The 26,308-nt window shown below is 42.4% G+C and overlaps 1 protein-coding gene across 1 annotated transcript; it reads right to left on the reverse strand.

Moving 5' to 3' along the window:
• Nucleotides 1-17: 17 nt before the first annotated feature.
• On the reverse strand, nt 18-26,301 carry mtrr (5-methyltetrahydrofolate-homocysteine methyltransferase reductase). The gene is made up of 15 exons (XM_035619078.2): nt 26,066-26,301; nt 24,783-24,927; nt 24,463-24,616; nt 24,196-24,313; nt 23,568-24,075; nt 23,374-23,487; nt 23,123-23,279; nt 22,900-22,988; nt 20,624-20,804; nt 16,049-16,091; nt 12,175-12,355; nt 11,454-11,572; nt 6,197-6,289; nt 1,946-2,140; nt 18-1,128 (listed from the first exon to the last, which is right to left on the reverse strand). The coding sequence occupies exons 2-15, from the start codon at nt 24,924-24,926 to the stop codon at nt 984-986; spliced, it is 2,241 nt and encodes a 746-aa protein (XP_035474971.1). The 5' UTR covers nt 24,927; nt 26,066-26,301; the 3' UTR covers nt 18-983.
• Nucleotides 26,302-26,308: the final 7 nt, after the last annotated feature.

Genomic DNA, 26,308 nt, shown 5'->3' on the forward strand with positions numbered 1-26,308 from the left:
ACTGAAGACAACAACGCTTCACCCTGGAAAGACTTTTAATTCCCGATCACACGAAGGAGGAGCAGCGTTTGTTTCAACCGCAGGGTTTAGTCAGTTTTGCAGGACTAACAGGAAGTGACACAAAGAGAGTTAGTGAAATAAACTGCTTTGGTCAGAGCTGAGCATCAGCACTGAAAATTGACGGCATTGTGTACTCAGCACTTAACACGGTATGGTTATAAATGACTGATTATGTCCTAAGATCCATGGATCTGTTTTCATGATGTCCAAGATATGATTAAAAAGTCAACAAAATCCAGTGTTTTGGATGGAAATATAAGGATATAACATAATAGTGAAGAAAATCAATCAAAACCAATATAAAGTATTTGTAATTGAGACCAACAAATTTGAGCTTAACCATGTTGCATTTAGGCGGCAGTGAGATAGTTTGGCATATTCAAAAAACTAAAAATATTGCATTAAAACGTGTTACCTTTGTCCCTGTATGACAATGAAGTATTTCCTGAGTGCATCTCGTGTAAGACCATTGTGTTTGCCGCGTTTCTTTCCATCTAGGTCGGAGCAATATCCCGCTTCTCAGTCTCGTCGTCATCGCTCCATCACGGACGACGCGAGTAAATACCTCTATCCCACCAGACAGGCCGAACGGAGGAGGCCTTTCTGCACTAAAGACACACACTTTCACTCTGCAGGACCAATCTCCAGCACTATCGCCCCGACCAAGGTCATTTCTGTTCAAACAGCAGAGCCCGAGATGATGTAGTGAACCGTTACCCCCGGGCTAGCTTTGTACATTCCATCTCGGTAGCACTAGGTGGTGTAAACTACCTCGAGGCTTCAGCATCCACGATTTTATGGTTCTAGAGGTTACAGCTGAGCATGCTGATTTTTTTTTCTCTTTCTTTCTTTGAAGTTGTAAAAAAAAAGAAAAAAAGAAGCTCAGCGGACGCTGCAAAATGCCCTTATCTGGTCATCCACATTCATCCCCAGATGTCCTGTAAGTAGCGTTTCTCCTCTCTCAGCTTTGCCAGTGTCTTCATGGCCTCCAGTTGGTCCACCTGTAGCTCTGTGCTGACCATCGCCACCAGAGTGTTGTTCACATCCTTAGCCATGTTCTTAGCATCCCTGGAGAAGGTGGAAATAGTAGGAATATATTAGGAGAAGGGGAAATGCAATTAATTGTCTTTTGAGACACTGCTGTGTGTGTGTGTGTGTGTGTGTGTGTGTGTGTGTGTGTGTGTGTGTGTGTGTGTGTGTGTGTGTGTGTGTGTGTGTGTGTGTGTGTGTGTGTGTGTGTGTGTGTGTGTGTGTGCGCGCGCTGTGGCAAAAGCTTATCGTTTGTAAAGAAAAAACAGCAAGAGAGGGAGTGCATCCTGGGAGGAAATTGCTGAAATCTCTATCTTGCCGCTGCAGCATATTGGAGGTGATTCATCATCGAACAGTGATATTTATTTATTTTTGGACTCTGACGAATTCCACACAGTTCGGATGTTTTCAAAAGTCATTTGCTCAAAGGTGAGTGTAAGCGGCCCGGCAGTGACGAGAGAGAGGAAACAAAGAATGTGATGTTGGGGGATGTGGTAAATGTTGACAAGACTTGACTTGGTACACACCTGGTTTGTGCCTTACTCCGTCTGGTTGTCTTTGAATGGGCAGAGAGGAGTGTATTGTGTTATGGAGAGGGGGAGAGGAGGGTTATGTGTATGCTACAAAGGCTACAAGCTGTACAACACATTGTGTCAGCGTGATGGCAGCGGTAGCAAAATGAAAGTTGCTACTGATTATACCTTGAAAAATGTGAGGGGGTTTTCTCTTCTCTCCCTCAATAGCTCGCCCTCAAGCGAAGCACTTCAACAGCTATTGTGTTTTGACAAAAACAGACCCAGAACATGACTCTGCCAGGTGGCCATCGGTGTGCAACTGTTGTGAACATCAGTCTCACCCGCAGACATAGAGGTGTCCGCTCTGGCGGAGCAGGATTTCGGCAACGTTTTGGCTGTTGAGCAGCAGGTTGTGTTGGACGTATCTGGGTCGAGACACTGAGGCGCCGACCTCCTCCTGTGCCGGGTCATCTCTGGAAAAACACACCTCAAGGTGGTTCAGGACGCCTCTGGACACAAAGCCCTCCAGCTCCTCTCTGGGGAAAAAGAGAGACAGTATATGCAGAGTCACACAACCAGAGGTTTTGTGCAATCCTGGGACGGGTTGCTGCTGATTGGTGAAATGCAGTCTTTTGCAAAAACAAATTGTAAGGAGAGGAGAGATTCAGTTGCTGGAGTGGAGAAAAGATCATGCAACAGTGAATGGGAGTCCAACTTTGTGTGTAGGGACCAGTCCATGGTTTTATTGGGAACAAATATACATGTAAATGTTTATTATAATGAAAAATAAATGTGGAAAACCCTGGCCCAATACTACAAAGAATTCAACTTGATTTTTGACTTTTTATCCTTTCACATCGAACAATCTCCTCGGATGTTCAGCTTTTGCTTCAAGCGCCTCGCAAGACATAGAACGCCCACGGAAATTTCCTATGAGCAGAAAAAAAAAACCCTGTCAAGCTCGATAAAACAGAACTCTGATGGGCAAAAGGTCTGAGCAAAACTGTGTCAGACAACCAATTTTTCTTGCCTAACGAGAAAAGTGCAAAATAAAAAAATGGATTTCATAAGCAAGGTCAAATCACTGTTCTTTTAAAATCAATCGTCTCAGCCCTCGCAGTTGTGTGCAACCTTGTTCCCTATCAGTGGTTTGCTTGCCAACTACTACCCTGTACTTTTTACAGAGCCTGGGGTGCTATTGCAAGTGGAGGAGGAGGAAGGTGGTGATGGACTCAGGCTTACTGTGGCTCAGAGCATCTTGTTTAAAGTTAAGCAGTCAGAATGAGTAAAAACACACAGACAGACAAAACCACACACACACACACACACACACACACCAAGTCGCAGCTTCAAGATCATGGGTGAAGGTCATCGCTTTGGGGGTCTGTGTCTTGCAGTAACCCCTCGACTAAAATGAGGCATTTTTCAATAACAAGCAGACCCTGCTGTGTGAATACTAAAAGCGAGAGAGAAGAGTTATTGTTGTTTTCTTTTCTGAGCGAAAATGTGCAGAATTGCTGCTCCTTCAGCAAACGTTCGCCGTCTAACCTCTGATTGAAGACAGGGCTATTAAAAGAATCTCGTTCTTTTGACCGAGATGCGCGATTGTGAGATTCTGTTTGAGCAGAGAGAGAAACAACATGAAAAACGGGGAGAACGACGGTGGACTCCTGCTGTTTGACGTCTGAATGGGAATCGTCATCGATTAATAACGCTGCGAGCAGACACCGGGCAAACGACAAAGGACAGTTGACTTAGAAAGAAAAAGCACAAGGATTTCTGAGAGGCAAAACATGCCACACTCCCTCAGTGTGTTTGCACACACACACACAGACACACACACACAGACTCATTCATAACAGCCTGTGGCAATATCCCGGAACCCAACGTGAACCCAGCAGGCGCTCCAGTCACATTTCCCCTACAGCATGAAATCACATGCCATAAAGAGGCTGGGAAACCGGAGAGGGAGGGGAGAGGGATAAGTGCAGCGCAGGGGAAAGGGGAGGACAGGTTTTGATGTGACATGCAGCCAGATTGGCATCAACCTCTCACAGGGATGTTTGAGTGCTGCGGGTGATTGAGGCGGCTCGCGAGGTTTGTTTGTTTTTTTGACTGGTGGAAAAAAAATCCTAACACGATCGCAATCGTGGCTTTTTATAATATTCATAAAAAGCCATTTATTGCAACTTCAAGTTTCACCTCCTACTTATACGACTGCAGCCGAACTTTCCCATAAAAATCTGGGACACTGAGAAGTGCTAACATCTATGCTAAGCGGGTTTCTAAATTACTGGCAGTGTGACGTCGAATTGCTCTTACTTTCAGAGAAATCCAACAGAGACGAATGCGGGCAGGTATGTTGTTCTAATTCTGCTAACCTATTTAAATTAAGTACAACTCTTCACGGGTGGCTCATAAAACACAGACTAATTGCTTTGGTCAACACGGTGGGGGGATGTTCATCAGCGAAGCCCACACTGTGAACACACACACACACACACTCACACACACACACACGCCTACTACCTGGCTGTGAGTCGGTGTTTAACGAAGGGATAGAGGACACAAAGGGGAGCAAACAACATCCTCTGTGATCTATTCTTGTGTGATTAAGGATGCTAATCCATTCGCACTATTTAATCCGGCAGAAGAAGTCGATCGGCGCCCCAGCATTAAGTACACGGCCGCTACTGATACTAGGAAAAGCCGATCAATTATGTAGTCGCGAAAGAGAGGGGAGCCAGAGCAGATAGATGATCTACTCGCAGGGTGATGTCAGTTCACATGGCCCAAAAAACAGAGGAGATCAATCCAACTATGATATTCTGTAAAAATTTAGTTCCTATATTTATATTAATATAATTTGATATGAGAAGCAATAGGATTATTAAAGGTGACCTATTATGCTCATATTCAGCTTCATACTTTTAATTTGGGTTACTACTTGAAAAGGCTTACATGCTCTAATGTTCAGAAAAGGCATCAGTGTTCTCATACTGCCCAATTTCTGCAGCTCCTCTTTTCACCCAAAACGTGTGGGAAATGTCACGGCCCTTCACCAGAGAAGTGGAGATTCTCAGATTGCAGGTGGGGTTACCCCCCAAAAGAGTCCGTCTGTGACATCACAAGCGGAGGGAAATCTGAGCCGGTTTAGTTTTCATCACAATTGAGCGACAAATGTTGTACGTGATAAAATTTTAACTTACACGTCCAACCACGGAGAGCAACATTTGCTACCATTCAATTGGACCCATGTTTCTGGCCACCTGACGAAATGTACGTCAAACAATTCGCTCCAATTGTTTTGGTTTTAAAACTGGTTCAGATTTTGTCTCCACCCACCGCTGAGGGAAATATGTAGTGCTTCAGCGTCTAAATTCGACACTGTGTTCATCAGCTAGCCGCTAACTTTATTAGTCGGCTGTCCGGTGCCGGGCAGGTAGTGGAGAGCCGGTTTCAGAAAGCGGCAGCCTGATGCTGCTAGAAACTGCACCAGTGAGCGCTGAGAGCGAATCATACAGGGAGTTTTAAAACCAAAACGACAAGCGAAAAGCTTTGAATAATGACCCATAGCAGTGAGTTGAACTTGAGAGCTGTGTGATAATCCTGTGTGGGTTTGTGAATATGAGTGAGACAAATGTTAAAAGTAACTTTAAGTTTAAGAAATACACCTCAACAATTGCTATTTGAACGCTTAATATTTACACACAACCTACATTCGACAAGAATCAAGACTCTTGAGTCAAATGTTTTAGTAAAGATTCACTCATCTGCCCAAACAAGGCAACATTATCATTCCTTTGGACTTATGTTTCTGGCAACCTGACAAATGTACGTCACACAGTCCACTCTTCTTTTAGCTCCGATTTTGTCTCCACCAACTTCCGAGGAAAATATTTGGTGCTTCTGCTGCTGTGAAAAACTGAGTTGACCTTGAGAGCTGTGTGGTAATTCTCTGTGGGTTTGTCACTGTGAGTGACCCCCCATCACACTGCATGTAGTCATTTGATCCACTCTTAGTATAGCAACATTCACAAACGCAGTCTTAATATTACTAATTAGCTAAAAGGTTGCCTGAAATGAAGAGAATTGAATGAAAAGAGGAGGAAGTCAGAGAATAATTAGATGCATTTGCTTCTGAGCTTAGTAAATAAGGATATTATAGCAACTTTGAATAGGATTCATTACAGAAATACCAGCAATGATAAACAGTCACATAACCTCCATGCAATATCCTGCTTTGGTTCACAGATACCGACCGATGCAGCAAGACTCTGGTGTTCTTGTCTTCTTTTTCACTCATAGGAGAAAAACATTTGGCCATGTCTGATTTCCTTCCTTACATCTTACAGTACACCCTTGAGCTGGGACCTGAGCACGGTGTCCACAACACTCATACATGCCATTGAAGAAAAGACGCCCACGTCATGCATACCGATGGTGAAATGTACATTTTGCAGGTCACACATTTCAATACATGGAATATGCTGTGGCAAGGTGGAGATGTATGCAGTATGTCTGACTCACAAAAGGTTCAGGAAAGTATATATATAAGACCACCAAATTCAAAAGAGAAAAACACAGCTTACCTGAACAGGTAGTCTCCGTCTCTATGGCGACAGCCGAAGAACAGCCAGGTCTCTCCAAACACAGCCTCAGGGTTCTCCTGCCTCGCCTCCTCTCTGAAAGTCAAACAATGGACGTTAGCGGTCGATCAATACTAACAGACGTCCGGACCAGATGGGGGGGAGAGGAAGTCCTTTTTGCAGCAGCAGCAGAGGTTAAAGAAGAGTAGTGACACCATTAAGCACTTTCTGCAATGACAGTGCACCGAGTGCCACAATTGTCTCTAATGCAGGGAAACGACATTATATGTATAATTAAATTTCACCCAAGCAGACGGATAGATGCCTTCACTATAAACAGTAACTGAAAATTAAACTAAGCCCCGTGCTTTGTGTGTCGCTTGTTCTTTATTTTTTGTGTGTGTTACGAAAGACTGTTCATGCAAAAGTGATTTCTCGTGGCTCAGAAAAGTCTGGCAAGGCTCCCAGAATCCTGAGCAGGCGATGGCAACGCAGTGGCACAAAGCTGCTCTGAGGATGCCGGTATCTGTGCTGCACACCTGCTGGAAAAAGGAGACGGCGCTCTCCCAGATAACGACAGTTGACCCCCAACCTTTCATGATGCCATCAGTCAGGTGACTCTCTAAAGCGCCCCGGCATTATCTGTGAGCCCTGTCTGGAGGGGAGGTGACCAACCTCGACGAGAGGATGAGGGACGCCGCGGCGAGGCATTGAGACCAGGCTCTTTGTGCTGCACTGCTGCACTCTGAGGATAAGGTGCTGCTTCCCCTGGATCCCATCCTTTGCTATTCATGAACTGACTGAACCCTGCTTTGTGTTATCCAGCGGCAAAAAAAAATTAAATGGTGGTCAACTCTTACGGCCAGTGGAAGTGTATGGTGCTCGAAAAGTAGGTGTTTCCAAACTATTTTGGTGCCGAAACGATAAGACGATTAATCGATTAGTTCAAGCAAATGAAAATGATTCAACAAATTGCTCCCTGCTTTGAATGTCTGATGTGGTTTACTCAAAGTCCAATATATTTGTATGCAGCACACTGGTTTCCAAACAAACAACACGCCTTAACTCAGATTTAAGTTGAGCACAAGGAAACTTTTCTTCAGCAGATGAAAAGGTCAAACACCCAAATGGTTTAACAATAAGCAAAACATATTATTGGAGAACAGACGGTGCCTTGTCGGTGGTTCTCAAAATCATATGCGCTAATACCTTCCAGAATTGTGAAGTGGCACTCAAGTTTCATGTGGCAACAATAAAAAAAAATAAAAAAACAGAAGCGTTCAAACTAGCTGAGACTATAAAAGTTAATGTTGGCAAAATACTAAACTCAGAAACCCTGATGAAGTGTACAAGGACAACATGACAGGAGATAATTTTGTCTTTTATGCTGATTCCCCCAGCATTGCTAATGGTTAATTTAAAATTAAAATTCTATAGGTTTAGAAGGGGGGGAAGGCGTTGTGTTTTTTTCCACACTCAAAAAGCAGAAAACATTTGAAAAAAGACCGCTGTATGTGATTAGTCAAGCAAATATCCCAAAGATTTGCTGGTTTTACGCTTCTCAAACGTTCTGGGTTTTTTTTTCATTTCATTGTAAATTGGATTCTTTTGCACTGAGAGCAGTGTGAAGCAATGTGTCATCTTTGGTTCTGGAAAATTGTAATGGAAATATTTGTTCTTCTCTATTTTTATAGACTAATGGAGTATTAGATCTATTATATTTCTAAATAATTAACAGATTCATCAATTGTTCTGATGCAAGTCCAGACTAATTAGCCTTAGTGAAAGGGGGAAAAAATCAATGCAAAAGTCTAAAACAAAGCTTTGCTCTCCATTAATTAAATGAGAAGTGACCAGTTAATAAAAAAACGCTTCGGAGAAGAAGTTGGTTTGAACTTTATATCTGTGACTGAGGCCTGGTAACAGAGCTGTCTGGCTGGCTTGATCCAAACACTCAGATCCCATCCATTAGCATCCTGGACGAGATCCCTCTGATCTGCAGACAGCCTCGAGTAAACTCATTTTAGTGTGCTCGTCTCTCTCCTCTTGCCGCCTGCCCTGAAGGAATCAATACCAATATGAAAAACCTGGATTCCATTCTGAGTAGACCACACCGGCGCCTTTCCCTGAATACAAATCACATCACATCACATACCCACACTATAAGCGCCTGCAATACAATCCCAGGGGGAAGCCGGCATCCACAGAGCACTCCATTTGGGGTCGAAATCAGAGGCGGCTGCCTTTCAGTGCCATTCACATGAACAGCGGGATGGGGAAACTGCGAGGGAAGCTGAGGTGACTTGGTAAACATCACAATTATCTCATTTGTTTCATGTATTTTCTTTGCAGCGCAGCGCAAGCGGCGTGGTGTTGAGTTGCTTTTCAGTCGCAGAAATACAACAAGAACAGGGAGAAAAAAGAAGCTGACATACGACAACAGCTGAATCCAAAGTGATTTCATAAAACGGGACAATGTTGAGCAGCAACATGTGTAATTGTAATCAGATGTGTGGTTGTACTGATTAATGGAATCTCAATACTTCTTCACACAAAGTTGTCATATTGAATGTGCCAAGTATGCCTAATGGCACACCCAAGTATTAAACTGAGCAGAATGATTTCATTTCTTTTTCCACAAGAAAAGCTTGTTAGAGCTGCAAAGGAGATTAAGGATAACAACTCAGTTAAAATACAATATTTGTTTAACTGTCACTGCTCCAAGCAAGGCAGAAAAACACAGAAAATTACATTCCCCATAAACACTTCCACGCAAACTACAGCGATCGATACTAGACTACTGAGGGGCCTTATTAAAACCCCCCAGTACCACCGAGTGAGCCACCGACCTTCTTCTACTTGTTACCAGAACTACAAACTAATTCAAAGTCCTTCTGAAAACAGCCATCGATTAACAGTTGGGGGTGGAAGATCGGAGAGGTAGGAAGATCAAAGCTTCCCCGTGTCTTTTCGTTGGCTAATAGGACCTTTCGCGAAGGCCTCGAGGCAGATGCGGCGTCCCGTTGGCAAAACTGGTGATTGTTATCTCCTCTCAGAGTGCAGCGTCAGCCGCCGAGGCTTTGTTCAGAATCACAAGTCAGATTCTGAACAATGGCGCACGCCACGACAGGTTTTTACAGTCCTCCGGCACAACATTCAGCTTGGCAGGGGAGAGAGGATGAGAGACCCGGAGAGGGACAGGAGGCTGAGGAGACAGACGAGCTGACATATCCGTTCACACAGGTTTTATATACTCTTGGAAGCGGAGAGCCATTTGACAGAAAAATATTCTGAAATTCGACAAATGACATTTTAAAACGTAACAATCCCAAACATTGAACTTTCAAGGAGACATTTTATGAGGGGGTTGTATTCTTATATTCTGAAATGAATCCCTTGAGAAAAATCTGTCGCGGCCTGAGTTTTGTTTGCACTGACAGGCAGGTATGCAAGGACAGAAACATCCAAATGTGAATTCTTCAAATCCTCAAATCTTCTGGAGCAATATTTGGGCACCGCTGGACGGATCAAAGTAAGACTTGATGTGTTCATATCACTGCCTCACACCAGACCAGTGTCCCTCTGGCTCAACCTTGATCATTAAGAAAAGGCGTCTGTCCGTGAGCCGTGTGACCAGGTCAGTCCAAAAAAAAAACCTGTTCCATCTTCAGTGCTTCTTCATCCCGGAGGCACCAACAAACCTCCCACCCCCAGAGGACCACTCATCCTCCCAGACAATCCACCAAGGCCATCACTTCGGCAGATGCCGTGTCACCTCTCAGAGCAATCACCCGCCGATGCCCGCCCGTCACAACAGAGGAGACGTTCGGGGTATTTACAGACAATTGGAGTTGACTGGGGCACAACCTCATTTATACAAAGCCACCCAAGAGTCAGACATGTCAGTCTGACTAAAAATGTTCAGCCCGCCACCTGACAAGCCACGGTGGCTACGGGCCTGGTTCAACAAACGGGCATCGGCATGGATAGAGAGGCTCGAGTCACATTAATCTTGTGGCAGGTCATTTTCTCTCGCAATTTCGTCCTTCAATTCAGAACCTCCGCAAATTAAACTTAAATGTCACGTTTTCAGATTCCACTCCACAAGTATTTAGACTTGCCGCTGTGGTTAAACAAACTGCAGAGCACTCAGATAACAATCAATATGCCAGCAGCGGTTTATAAGCAATTACAAGCAGTGACAACAAGGTGGCCACCACCTACTCGACTTCATGCTTTCAAATCAATAACACTCCATGTGTTAGTTGCATCGACTCCTCGCTGTTCATTACATATCAAGTTATAAATGTGTGTAATGGTAAGGGCCACATTTTTTTTCCCCTGTTGAGACGAGTGAAGCATCTGAAATAATCCCTGATGTGATCACAGACCTTACCACGAGATTAATTCAGTCAGGAACACAGGTCATAGATTTAACCATTTACTGCAACAAATGGAAATACAGTAAGACTTGGCGCTGATGGCTCCATTCTCAATAATGCTCCCTGCATGCTAGGCCAAGACAGGGAGCGCAATGCAGAAATCCCCCCATTGGTATACAAGAGTGGGCCCAAGCAACACATTGATTGCTATTTTTAATATTTGAGACATGTTAGGACTAAAGTAGAAAGGTGGAGGCTGGGGTGGAGGCGGCAAGCTTTGTCAGTGGCAGCGGTGTGTGACAGCATTGGTGTGCAGATAACAGTGCGGAGGGAGTCTTATTTAAATGAGCCGGTTTGAGTGAGTATGGCTGTGATTGGTGTGTGACTTATTGCAATTGTTCAATCAGCGGGCTGTCCGCCGATTATGGCTGGGGCGTATGACTACCGTGTCCTGCATGAACTAACACAAAGCTTCATGTATGCCTTATGAGATGAACATGACATGGACTTTTATAGGCTCATTTAATTGCCTCTGTAGATTACTTGGAAATACACACAGACGACGTGCACTTCACGCACATCACTTGGAAATCATGAATATACGTCGCGGGGCGAGAGATTTTAGCTGGAATAATCCAAGCGGGACATAACCCGCATGTTTCTTGACGTGAACATTTGACTGGCCTACTTCAGCGGCCCTTCTAGTATAAATAACAGTGCCACAGGATCAAGAGCATTACAACATGCACTTGATTCCTCTTGACGGAGACATTTGCATAACGGGGGATTCACTGCAAATGCTGGGTCTCTCATTTGACAAAAATGTCACTTATTATGCTGCGAGTTAACAACATTATGTACTGTGAAATTTGCAATACCTTTGCTGGAGGAAGCCAATGAAGGGGGCGACTCCCGTGCCTGGTCCGACCATTATGAAGGGCACCGACGAATCAGAAGGAGGCCGGAAGGAGCAGTTGGGTCTCAAACTCACATGGATCTAGGGTCAAGGGCCATTAAAGAGCATTAAAAATAATGAGAGTAATTATAAAAATGCTGAGAAGCCATGGTGGGCCTACCAATCTATTAATTGATCTACTTAATATTCTAAGACATACTAATGAGAAAACCTTGTGAGCTCCAACTGGAATCCATAGAGACTGTGGTAAAGAGGATTTACTCCAATTTAAAAAAAAAAAATTTAATCAAATATCAGCTGGACCAATGCTGTTTTAGTGTCTCAAACATTGAGTTTCAGGAGGAGCCTAAGACACGTTGTACAAACAGGATGAATCTCTGATTCCAGAAACTGCAGTTTTCTAATATTCTGCCTTCCCCTTTACTCAGAAACCTCTTGAACTTAAATAATTGAAGGGGGATCAGCAGTCCACCTCTCTTGGTGTTTTTTATTAGAGAAAATAAAAAAAATTTAAGTAGGTAAATTGTACAGACGTAAATGTATTTTCCCCCCTAATGAGCAGGGGGATATAACCATGATAGTACCTATGAACTCTTGTACGCAAAGAATTGAACACTTAGAAATACATAAGCCAAACAAGAGCTCGCGAATTTGCACAATGTAGTTTCCAGTGTTCTCATTACCTTAGGCAGAGCCAGGCTGCCAGAGCGTTCAACCTTCCCAGGGAAAACCAGGCCACGATTGATGAGGTCAAACAGCCAACCGGTGCACAAGCCTCGCCTCCCAGCAGGCCGCCCATTGCATGCTGGGATATCCACCACGTTGAAGACGAAATGCAGCTTTCCTGGGTGCTTGAGAGTGGAGCTATGGAGATGGGACCACAGAGAGTTTGAGATGGAGGGAGACTCTGAAAGGGGGAAACAACAGCAGTGGGCGAGTGTGTGTGTGTGTGTGTGTGTGTGTGTGTGTGCGTGTATGGGTGAGCCAGACATACAAACAGACAAAGTGACAAGCAGAGAGATACACAGAGGTGAAGTGTAAAATGGGAAGTGAAATACAGAGAAGCAGAGGGAGAACAGATGGGTGCAGAGAGACACAGGTATTATACGAGGGAGGATACATTTTCAAGTCAAGACAACACTGCTACAAATGATTCGCACAAAGATCACGTCACAAAAAATGACAGATATCAGCAACCGAACAAAGTAACAAGGCTACACGGATGAGATTCATTAGCAAATATAGACATGGCCTTGATGTGTGCTAAATTATGATCTACACCAGTGGTTGCCAACTGTTTTTTTTCTGTCTGACGTACCCCCACAGCTCAGGTGAACCCCTTCATCAACACAACCTGTTGTGTCATGAATGAGTTTTATACATTTATTCAGCTAAATATCTATTTCAACCTTTTATCTGTTACTTTTAGCAAACTATTTCAACTACTTTTCTTTAGCCAACTTGTTATTTCATCTGTTTTCCTGTTACTTGTAGCGAATTATTTCATTTAGTTTTATCTATCACAGTAGTTTGTCAATTATTGTAAGCTAACAACATCAACAGCTTGGCTATTTTAGAAGCTAACGATTTCAACTGTATCCATCTCATCCATTTATTGGAAGCTAACTACTTAAAGGAGACGCATTAAGGTTTTTCAGTGAGTGTTATGGTTTTTTTGTGTATGTAAAAGGCAGCAAAGTTAAAAAGCCTACGGTAAAGGGAACTCCTCTCTCACTGACTATTTCAACTTTTTATCTCTAACAATGGGTCCATATACTTTTTCGAGTGTTTATGTTCCTCCTTACCACAAATATGTGGATATTTATGTTAATCAAATGATAATAGAAAAAAAAGAATTAATTAGTTGAGCTTCTCCGCCATCTTTCCACATACCCCCCAGCAACCTAAGGATAAAATCCCCCTGGTTGGGAATAACTCATCTACACATTGACATCTGCTCCAGCTTCATTCTAGACTAAAAATATACTTCTGGGAGTGAGAAGAAATTAACTTTCGGTCTCTCCTGCTTCGATATAACTGCCTCTCCCTTCTTCCCCGTCCAGTCTTCACTGTTGAATGAAGCTTTCTCTCGTTCTCTCATCCTTCACTCTGCAGTTCCTGTGGGCCACTGGAGACCTCTATTGACCACAGCATCAATAATGCAGGCCTCTAATGTCTCTGCACCATCTGATAAACTACAGCCACCATCTCTCCTGTCCATTCCCCGTTTCTCCGCACAAACACACGAACACACACACACACATACACACACACACACACACACACAAGCAGCTAAGTGAAGGACTAATGAGAGAGAGCGGAGAAGTTTTGACATTTCGGTAGATGATACTGTTTTACATGAGCTTTAAAGCAAACTTAATGGGCACTAGCTTAACAGGAAGCGCAAATCAATGACTGGCTAAGTGAGGCAAAAGGAAGGAACACTTGGGCCTATTTAAACTAAGCGGGACTAGCTAAAGGCAATACAACATTTACGGTCCATTCATTCATCCGCTCTCATCGCTGAGCTTGTACGGGAATAACATCCATATCTACCCATCAAAACAAAGGCACGTGTGACACGGACTGTTCAAGGTGTAGCTAGGGAATCCATTTACATTACATTTACACGCTTTTATCCAAAGCACCTGAGGGGCACCACTAAAGCTTCAGTACAGTAGGACACCTTGAAGTAAGTACAAAGTGCTGCATCTATTCAGTCTGTGTTGAAGATCGGATGAAGAAGTGCACCAACAGTGCACAGTAAACAGTTAGGTATGTTAGGGTTTTAGACGCGTTAGGAGAGGAGGTTGAGTCTTCAAGAGTTTCTTAAAGTTAAAGAGGGACGCAATTGTTCTGGTAGCATTTGAATCCATAACAAACTTTAGATGGATACACACATAACTACAGTATATATACAGTTGGTTGGGGTCCTTTTTAAAGGAGTTTCTGAGTCATGATCCGCAAGGATCATTAACTCTTAAGTTATAGTAGACTATGAATAGTGGACTTTGTTTATTTTATTATTCCCTTGTTGTACTTTTCCTTGTGTATCTGTATATTATTATTTATTAGTTTCTTGATCCCTTGTTGTTGGCTCCTGTTTTATTTTGTATGTTCACTTTACTTTGCCTGCGTCTTCTGCCCCTGTGATTGGCTGCACCTGTGTTCAATTTGCCCCGCCCACCTTGCGTCTATTTAGTCTCTGTGCGTCCCTTTGTCTTTGTCGGTTCATCTGTTGATTTCCCCCCACAACCTGTGATTTTCACACTAACCTGGATTCTTGTTTGTTCCTGTGTTTGCTACCTGTTCTTATGCCTGAGATTTACCTGTTCCCGTTGCTACACCCGTGGACACCTTAAGTTGTATTTTGCTTTTGATTTATTTGGACGTAGTGAGTCTGTTTTCATTTTCATTTATTATTAAATATTCAATCTACTCCCTGCACTTGGGTCCTTTACCACAACGTGAAATTCTGAATGTGTCTCAAAATGTAAACGGTGGAAATACAAAACATTTTCAAACTATTACTGGATCCCTTTTTGATCTCTCAAATGTCAGATAATTTGAAAGCCCAAACCACCGCTGCTGAAGTGTTGGCAAAATACCAGATCTACAGTGGATAGCAACGCATTTACGAGCTGCCAATAGAGCACGATCAATACAAATTCTATCAAGCATACTCCTACTCTCTTGTGTCGTAGTGCCTTTACATACAAACTGGAGGAGCTTAATGTCATGATGAATGCAAAGGGAGAAAATATAAACACATTTAAAAAACAAGGTTAGAACATCACGAGAAATATATATTTTCTTTGTACAATTCCAAAATAAGGTTGTCATTTCACAGTTCATCTTAGTAAAAAGTCCAAAAATATTTGAACTATTGCACAATAACATATGCTGCCATTTTAATCAATCATTTGCTGTTTAAGCCTGACATCTGGATTTAAGATTTATTAGTAATTCAGAAATAATCTTCACTACCATATAATTTAGAAGGCGAGAACAGTTTAAGAGATCCCTGAGTAGAATTAGTAAGGTATTTTGTCTGAAATATCCAAACAAATGAGAAAAAAAGGGAGGTCGTATTTCTGTTGCAACCGGAAAAAAATGATTTGTATGCACCATTTCTTTGTTCAGTGAAATATATTTACAAAATGTGTATTGCTTTAGAACCCCCCACTGCCCCTTTAACTGGTCCACATTCCTTCAGATACTAAAATACAATGTTTACTGTCTTTAAATTATTGAGATGATAATTTTTCTCTTACAATGCCACGATTTAGATACATCACCATTATAAATGGCAAACCGTGTATTTTTTTTCAGAGTACAGAGTTTTTCCAGTATAATATCAAACACTTTACATAGCCGAACCACATTTATAACCATTGGATTAATGGTCAGGTTCATGGATAATTCAAGATGTTTTAAGATCTAAGCCTCCATGATCATTTGCTAAGAATAAGACACACATATTCATGGAGACGTGTTATTCGGAATACATGACGCTATAGGAGCACAGTTGTGTCTGCAGTACAAAATGTCACTTACCTTGCTGCTGAATAAGGCCTGGGCTGCAGTTTCGGCAAATGCTCTGAAAGGCAAGCACAACTGTCAGTTATCCTGTCGCCTCGCTAAGATTTTTGTTACACAGACACCTATGACAAAACAAGTGAAAGTCATCTCGGCCCATCGAGACGTCCTACCTATCTATCCACGGCAACCCCCCACCCAGGTAGCGCTCTTGTTTCTGGGACACACTTCTATATTTACGAAATTACAAACTCAGGGTTATGGAATCCCAAGTGTCCAGATGTGGAGCCACTAGGAAACAGATTGCTTATGCAGACCTTATTTCAATGCCAGCCATGAAGGTGCCCTCTTTTGGGTTATGTGTAGTGTGCATTGCATCTGGGAGGTGTCAGAAGAATCAGAAAAACAGTCAGAGATGACTAACTTTGGACGCTGTACCAACGGGATACACCATTTGCTGAGCTGTGACCGCCACAAACTATTAGCTATGGGCAAAGAGAATGACTGAGAGCTGCATGATATGCTTTGCTATGCACCACCCTAACATTTCATTTGTATTTCAGTGACGGATGAACCTGGGAAAGTAGCGGTGCACCATATGCACCAGCTGAGGCCTTACAATAACACATTTTTCTGCTTAATTGCTTGTGAAGACCTACAGCTGGACTAAATATGCTCTCTCCTCCATTTCTGGATTTCTCTGACATCTTAACAGCTCAGGGTGTTAGCGAGGCAGCTCCGCGCTTTGACGTCCATTTCATCACTTTGAGCTGAGGATTATTTCTTCTTTTTTTAAAGGCGATGCATTAAACACTTAAAAGTAATTCAGAAAGAAGGCTTTTGAACAAAAACACGGGCCCTGCCCAAACAGCCACTTTCCTGTTGACTTTACAAACTTCACTCGTATCGTTGTAAGGTGCGGTATGCACCATTTCTTTGTTCAGTGAAATATTTTTACAAAATGTGTATCACTTTAGAACCCCCCACTGCCCCTTTAACTGGTCCACATTCCTTCAGATACTAAAAGACAAATAAAAGGGGGAAAAATACAAGATAATGGACTGACACCCCATTTTTGGAGAGTAACGTACAGTGGTCTAATGAGTATTAAAACATATTTCTTTTAAAGCCCTATCAATTGGCGAAACCCTCTTCAAGATACACTTCAGGCTTTTGGCATTTATTTTGATTCTTCTGCTATTTGGTGTACAGCTTGTTTGAAGTTTTGCAAATTAACATATGGTGTCTCGAAGGGATACAGAAGTTTATATTGAGTGTGTTTATCTTTTGGTTTTGTATACGTTTTCTGTTTTTCTATGATGATATGTTTGATTGGGGATGTGATGGAAAATCTAGTGAGCTGCTGGAGGAAGGGTTCAGGAGACCCAGATGTCTTAAGCAGAGGAGAGATGAGAAGAAATACAAGTAGACACTGTAATTCCAACCATTCTGTCGGGTGTTCTTTGCAGAAAACCTTACACGATGGCACAGACTTGCGTTGTAGATCCTCATTACCTCATTAGTTTTCATCATAGATTCATCTGCCATTTCTGAATTATTTGGTCTATACAACATTTGAAAAAATTATTTTAGAATTTCCCAAGATTGCTTTTTCAGTTCGCCTTCAAAGAAAAGCACCCAAAGGTTCTCACATTTGAGAAGCTTTCTGCTTTAAATATTACAAATACACTTCATAGTGAATCTTTTCTTGCTCAACACAGAAAAAAAAAACTATCTAACGTCAGTGAGGGGAACTATAATGTTTAGACATGGCAACTCAAAAGATATTGACCTGCAGGGCAAAGTTTAACTAGGAGAGCTAAGATTACAGGGTGGCCTTGCTTTGATTTAATCAATGTTCTTGTACAGTAGATGCAAACCACAGTGAGTCATTTGTAAATAAATACTTAAATAGGACTAAGCTGCCGGAGAGGGGATAACAAAAAAAATCCTTTGTATCTATAAAGTTTCTAAAAGGGGCAGTAAGGTAGCCAGACTGTCGGGGCAAATCTTTTTGGACAATCATCATTTATATTCTGCAATCCTTCGGTGAAAACACCTCTCAATGAGAGGGTGTATCACGCGCTTTAACGCAATCCTCAGCGGCCGAGTGCCGCCCGAGTTCCATCAGGGGGAGACAGTACGTGTCTTGAGCAGAGGACAATCAATCCATCATCTCACATCACTGCACCATCATGATACTGCTGGTAGCCACAAAGGATAGATCACTTTTTAAAATCCTTTTGAGCGCAAACCGTTTTTTCTGTCAGTTCGCGGCTTGAGGTTACATCTGAAAATGTGTATTCAAAAGAGAAAAAGGTCTCCGTTCCCCCCCCCAAAAAATACAGTCCCAGGGTGTTTTTCAGAAATGATCATTTTCAGGGGTATCATCGATCATGCTGCACAGAGAAATAATCTATTCCATCTCAAAAAAAGTCTCTGTGTCGGAATTTATATGCAGAGATACCGTTTTAGTGGGAAAAAATGAGATAGCAATGTGTTTGAGCATAGAAGTTATACATCTTATGATATATGGATAGTTTCTTTGGCTGCAGATGAAATTAAGGAGGTTGTTAGCATTAAAGCATTAAGAGGAGTTCTCTGTGGGAAGGTTTTTTCTTTTCTTTTTCCATTGCCTACAACTGCAAATTTCAAGTGACTTCAGAGAACCTGCAAGCTCATGGTTTTCCAAAACCATTTCAATGTCTTCCAAGGTATTTTATTATATCTTAAATTAATAGAAAAAGAGGAATATATGTGATATGTGGTACATTCTCTATGACCAGGAAACATTTCTATAACTTATTTTAAATGTCGTACTTCCCTGGAGAGACAGGGAGCTCTGGCCTCTTGAGATACAGACATCTTCTCTTTACTTGATTATAATAATAATAATAATAATAAATTGCATTTATAGAGCACTTTTCCTTGCTAAAAGCAATCTCAAAGTGCTATAGTTGAGTTGACCTTCTTCCACAGGTCACAATCATGGTAAAAAAAAAAGAAAAAAGACAGAATGAAACTGCACTCTGGTACAATTTTGATTGAGCCCTACGGTAAAGTAAATTGAAAAAAAAGACAGCATTCTGTTCCCCAGGGCTATGACCTCAAACTTTTCATCTGACACACAATATGAAACAAGTGACCACACAACAGAGAGAGAGAGCTGACTGTCTTTCTTCCCTTGTCCCAAGTCCCTTGTCTGCACTTTGCCAAAGACATCTGCGCCCAGACATGTCTCTCCTCATTATTTATCGTTAGTGCGGTACAGCATAAACTCTGATCAGCAAACACCTTCCCTGCGGTCGGGGAAGTGAACCGAGAACATGCAAAAAAATGCTGCGCTGTACTTTAAACAGTGACACACTGAGTCAGAGTTGACCATTGACCTGTGACCCAAGCTGACCCTGTTTGCTCTTGTGTCCTTGCAAAGCTCAATGGCTCACCAGTAAACAGCCCCATGTCCCCCCCAAAATAACAGCTGTCGCCCTGAGGGCCCTCCAACGGCACATTTTTTCTCACGAGGGCATAGTTGACCCTATCGCCAATTTCTGCATCGGCTCACCGCTGGAAAAGGTGCTGCGGTTGGCAAGTACACGCAGGTTCAAAAATAACTGACATTGGGGAAGGCCAAGAGCTGTGATACAGATGTTTTAGAGGACAACTCCGAGTTGTGTGTGTGGCTGCAGCCAACTCATTTCACTGTCTGCTAAGTTTCAGTCAAAGCTTATTAGATCTGTAGTGAATGACCAGCCAGCCATCTTAATGAGCGGAGAGAAAAATATTAGTTTTACACCAACAGCTGGCTCGAAGGGTCAAAGAAGGGATTGATCGCACACGGCAGCGAAATGAAATGATCGGCATTATCAGCAGGGAGACGTCTGTTAACCTGAAGCTAAGATAATGCCGTTATAGTTCCAGCACAAAAAGAAAAAAAAAGTACAGGAGCGATGTGGACTTGAGACGAAGAACTGATCCTTCGAGGCACCCACCCATGTACAGAATCTGATTGATTTTGTGGGAGCATTAAACCACAGTGTAGTTAATGTTGAGTGGTCACACGGAGCTCTGTTTACTGGGGCTACAGTGGCTCCTGCTGGTTGAAAATGAATCAAACAGACCTGAATGACAAATACAGAAGGCACACATGACATAACCTGAGGTCTTTTTAAAAATGTAAAAGCTCATTATGAGGTAAATTATTCCAGTGAAACTTTGTACAGGGGATGTAAAAAAAAAATCCCACTCACATGTCAATCACTGTAATTCCCCATTCGCTTGAGGCAACATGAAAGACGACTTTTAATTAAATATGAATCTATTATTTTAAAAACATCCTAAATATATGGATATTGTGGATATAAATAATATGGTTATTATTATTGTGAATATTAGTCTTTCTGACTTTCTTATGATAAATAAATGTGATTTTTGATCGGATTTTTTCTACCTCAGAGCTGTTTTCATGCAGAATCTTTAATAATTCATGTGTGAGGGGCAGTTTTTACATAATACTGGTGATTGTTATAGGCTCACAGACATTTGGACATCACGACTGACAGGCCAAGTGAAGACAACAGCTGGGATTCTGACCTATGAGGAGGCTGAGGGGAGGCGAGCAGGACGGGAAGGCTGTCAGGAACTCCAAAGCGCTGAGGCTCGGGTCTCTCACGTACAGGTTGTAATCGGCAGCGCCTTGTTTACTGCAGAGCTCCTGCAGTCTCCTCCGCTGCACACCGTCCCCAGTATGCTCCACCAGCGCTCGTAGAAAGGCCTGACAGAGAGAGAAATTGCACGTGAAGTCGCTTACTCAGGTTCCCATTCGCCACTGGGAAAAAATAGTAAAGCCAGTTAATACATTTTCTGCAGGATGAACTTCAGTGCCACACTGTGCACAGGCCTTAGAAAGTGTAAATCTTTGTAAGCTACTAGGTAAATGAAAAGAAGACCTTGAAACCAACTTGGTTATGGAATACAGACGATTTAATATGCACAATGTACTTACTACCCCATAAAAGTCTCATTTAGCTTTTTAAATGCTTCTCAAGCTGTGGAGAAATGTGTCAATGCAAAGAGGCATTCTTTTAATCTCCTTGCAAATTTATCAAAATTCAATTAATGTGTTGAATCTGCAGGAGACAGGCTGCAGTTGAAGTGACATTTCATCAATGATTGTTTATTATTCTTTTTATAGGCAGTTATTTAAATTGCAAGATTAGGAGTATTCAAGAGAGATTAGAATACAAGCGCTGCTAAACATTTTAAAAGTTATCTGACATCATTCTGGAAACCATTAATCAATCCGATACGGCAATAAGAACCTCTTAATATTTGTCATGCCAAGTGTTCCGGAGGACTTCAGCGATTCATCATAGTTTACGAGTGCACATATTGAAAAAATTTCCAGCACATTCTTGCAGCTTATACAGGAAGAATTATTACCCTCATCTTCAAATCCATCAAGTACAGCCAGCACTTCGCCAATATTTGACTCATGTCAAACTGTGGCAACTGTAAATGTCAGAGACTCTGGAAGGAATGAGTGACATATTGGAACATTTGTCTCGGTAGAAATGGCGAGTCGGGATGTGCGAGTAGATCTACCTGTATATAATGCTATTACACATATTATTGGGAATTGTTCTTACTAAAAGGCTGCTTGGGTTATTATATTTCACCAACCTAAAAAATCATGGCTTTTAAAAAATGATAGGTGCTGTAAATGTTTTTGTAAAAAAACAGATAAACTGCTTGGATTACAAACACAGGAGTTGTCAAATAAAACCCTTACTGCCTTGTAAGTCTGTAGACAACACTTGAGGCTGAAGCAATCCATTTCTGTGCAGGAGTTTAATAACACAGGCGAAAAGGAGAGTGCGCGAGCTGGATTGTTAGTAGCTGCTACAATTTAGACTGAAGCTGATCTGTTATCAAATCAATACAGATATTTGCACAAAGATTTCATAATGTCTTTCAATCCTATCACATGACACTTAACTATTATGGTAAGTTCCAAAATAATTTTCTAAACAGTGCTGCCAACTGGACAATATTTCAAAAGCTGTTTTTTTGTTGAGAAGCTATTGGATCGCTGCCATACTTTTGACATTTTTACAAATCGTCTACATTTTCCCCATTTGGTGCACTGTTTACAAAAGCTAGTGACCTACTGATGCAGCTCATGCCGGAGGGAAATTAATAGTTTTCAATTTCATTTTGACAATAGTTTTGTTTTTTTATTAAATTATGACTTTAACTTGCATGATAAAAATCTGGTTGAGAACGCAATGTTCAGCAGAAAATAAATTCAGAGGTGGAAATTAGAAAACAGGACAAGGAGGTGTGAGAAGTGTCTCGGTGGTTCACAAGTCAGTTACTGAGTCCTGCAGACCACATCCCCAGCCAAAAGTTAGGCACTGCGAAATGTCAAGGTGCTCATGTGACACTTGCATACACCACATGTGTTTATCTACATTGCCCAAAGACAACCAGGCAAGTTTAATCACTATTCCAGCCTTGGGAACTTAATAACTTCAGTTTTGCCTGAGCTCATTAAACCAAACTATGGCTATGTTGGGTCCTGTCCTGACAGACAGATTCAGTACCAACAGGCTTGTTTCAGGAAAGGAACAAGCACCAGGGGAAATAGTCAAAATGTAATTGCACTTCTGCATGAAAAGTAATAAACTGCTCGCCAAGCTTTTGGACTATACAAATAAAAGCAGTGTTCTCTAGTTGGGAGAAAACGTGACACTTTCCCCTTCTTATTATGCTGACACTAAAAAAACAGGCTGGCTGGCCTGGCAGATGCAATATACACAGTCAGTAGCTGCAGAGCAATGTTTGGACATAAGTGTACACTACAGTACCTTCTTGGGAACGCTTCTGATCTCCAGACACCATGTCAGCAAGTGCAGCAAAGAGATGTTCGGGGACATGTAGGATGGCACCTGGGCACCTACAGCCAAGGAGCAAACCTTAATAAGCTATGTGCCATCCACACATAAAGAATATTGTCAGAACTGTGTAATTTTGCATAGTTAGTGTACATTAGTTGTGCATGATAAAATGACGTGACAGGGCCACTCTGACCTTTTTTCTTATGGTCCTTTTTTAGAGAAATGTGGACCTGATGGTTCCTCTGGTCGTGGAGGCCCAGTCTGTGGAGCATCTCCTCAACCTCTGTGGCTCTGTTTGGGCAGAACACATCAAACGAATCCCCGGGCTCATATGCCATAGTTGGGTGAGCCTGGGAGTAAAGAGTAAAGTTAGTTGCATAGTTGTAACCTGACTATCTTAAGTCCACATTGCATGTTCAGGAAAAAATGCCACTGGCCACTTACAGAGATGTCCAACTCTAAGAGAAGGGCCGTCTTGACTGAATCACCTCTGGTCAGCTGAACTGCCCTGTATATGGGAACCTCATGAACACTTTCTTTGTTCAACTGTCCAACAATCTGAAAAGAGAAAAAAAAAAAGAATTATCAGACAATGGGTTAACATAAATAGTGGTTTTATCAGCAGCATCATTCCTCACCTGCTCCACAGTGCCCACATCCTGAAGAGAGACATCCAGGTAGGGAGGAGGCAGAGCAGGAACATTAAGGGGAGACTCTGAAAGCGGTGGCAGGGAGCAAGTCAAAGAAGCAGCCAATGCAACATGGGTAACTCCAGCATCTGTGGTCTTTGTCTCCGGGGCTGATGTAGAAACACTGGCAGTCCCAAGAGACTTGGATTCCGACTCAGGGCTCCCGGCAGAAGAAGGTGGCCTGAGATCTGAAATGGACATCTGCGTAGCAGAAGCAAAAGACGACGCAACAGACGCACATTTGGAGTCTGTGTCAACGGATGCTCTGCCTGACTTGCAGCTCTGCTGGCCATTAAGGCTTAGGAGGTTAAATTCAACATCTGGCGCACTCAAATCGGGCGTTTCCTTCGGTGAATCCCCTCTCGAGGGAGCAATCCTATCGGAAGCCATTTTTGATAAGGCTCCTTTGATGGCTTTCCACAGTCCTTCGAGCCAGGGGTCAATGACCAGCTCCAGCCTGGAGAGAGAGCAAAGATGATAAAGTGACAGCATGGTAGTAAAAAGATGAGCCTGATAACTTTATGAGTAGCTGAAAGCAAGAAAGATGGGTGTCTACACATTTCTCTGCTGAACTTACCCTACACCATCATCTGCATATCCCGTCGCATAGAACTGTTTGGCTCCAAGCTCCTGTAGACGACGCTCAACTGTCTTCCCGCAGTTGCAGAAATTTGCATAATTTGTGTCTCCTAAAGCTGCAGAAGAGAAGAGCCAACGGACGGAAGATTTCTCAAGACAGTAACTACAAAGGAAGTAAACAATGTACAGTGATCTAATTTGTTTTTTTACAGATGAACTGCAAAAAGAGCGAGCGCAGAGCCTCATAGTCCGTGGGAGAATTTACCTAAGAGTGCATAGCAAAGGTGTTCATAGTGGTCAGTGGAGAGGGTCTTCTGCTTGATGCGCTTTACAAACTGGAGGGCATTGTCAGGCGGTTCCCCGTCTCCAGTAGTAGACACAATAAAGACCACTGGGGCTTTCTCCTTCTCCAAATTGTACTGGAACCAGTTATACAATTAATCATTGACTGGTGTGTCCACAGTCCATATGAAAAAATATTAGATCAATATCCTCACGAATCATTTATTAAGATGTTATTGACGTTTTGCTGTGTCTCTAAAAAGCTTGGATTCGAGGAAGAGTGTCCCCATGTCCAATGGCTACCTTCTCATTCTGGTTCAAGCAGCTGAGTTCCGCGACCAGTCCTCGTTCCTGGGCCTCCTCAGCTATCCCCTCTGCTATGGACTGGGCTTGGCCCTTCTGAGAACCGTACAGAACCACGAACCGAGGCTGCACTTCGCAGGGCATGCTGGAGCGTCCAGGAAGAAGAAAAAAAGCAGATTTGTAGTTTTACATATTCCTGAATGACGTTTCTTAGTTACGACAGACATATTGACTCGTCTCAACACGAAAAGTCTAGCGCCTGTTTGTTTTTTTAAGACGAGTCAAAATTGTATAATGACATTAACATCGTACACAATACCAGAACCCTGAATCTGAAGCAGCTCACTGGAATTCAGCCATTGTCACTTTTGTGACTTTATACCTGTACTTTTCATGTGAAGATGCCTTTCAGGAAGAAAAAGAAAAAGACCTATCGATGCGTCAAGGCAAACTAGTGTGAGAGGCTAAGGAGTGGGCTCATGTGGGCCTTGATATGTTGACAAAAAAAACATTGTCATAGCCTTATTGAATCCTTACTGCTTAAGTCCTTTAGTCCTAAAAGAAGTGAAGTCACCTGTGTTGACAGACATTGTGCAGCATATTTTCCACAGATCCTATAAAGGAGGGGGCTATTCAACTCATGTATTCATGTAGTCCTATCACATTAATGTGCGACCATGTGTATTCGTAATCACTCCAAAGTCGCTGACACCATTCACAAAGCTCACGAGACGTTCAAAATCCTTAAATGACAATTTGAAAGACGAATGTAAACAATATAAATCTGTACACATTCAACGTATCCGGTGACAGACGTTCCGAACGAGGCAGACATCGGTCTTGCTGTGTTGTCACGACATCCCATCTCGCCCACACACTGAGAGATTCGACAAGGTTACACACAGACTGCCACACAACGCCTTTACTACCGACAGGACGACGCGCAGCAGCAGCCCTGAACGCCACCATTTAGTATCCGGACGTTGCGTAAAAAAAACCCCAGTTTTTTACGTGGTCAGCATTCATCCGAATGCACGTGGACTCGAGCGTGTTGGTTTTCACAAAGCCAGTCACAAAGTTGAATTAAGTGTATTTAAAGAGAAGGGATGTGGACAATTTGTTAACCAAGCGAGAGACTCGTAGCACGGAGCACACGTGCAACTCCTGTTTTAGCGAAAGGCTCCAAAGCGAGGCACAAACATACGTAATAACACATTACAGTTCCAAAGAACACAGATATCCACGCAAAATAGTTTTTTTTTCATGACATATATTCTATATACCTTCTGTTATAGGTTTTCAGCTTTTCTGTCCACTCTGTCCCATGGTATTTTAGCAATGCTTGAATTCACGCGAGATCACGGCGCGGCGCCGGGGAACGTGATCGGACGAGACCACGTTACAGAAGACGCCTTTTTTTAATTGATTTTTTTAAGCTCCAACTTTTAAATATCATTCGTGAAAATCTTGGTAGTAATTAATTCGGTGTCGTGTCAACGTCGTCAAATCCATCGCGTGTTTTGCCA

The sequence above is a fragment of the Scophthalmus maximus genome, chromosome 21, assembly GCF_022379125.1.
Source record: "Scophthalmus maximus strain ysfricsl-2021 chromosome 21, ASM2237912v1, whole genome shotgun sequence".
NCBI classification, from domain to species: Eukaryota; Metazoa; Chordata; class Actinopteri; order Pleuronectiformes; family Scophthalmidae; genus Scophthalmus; species Scophthalmus maximus.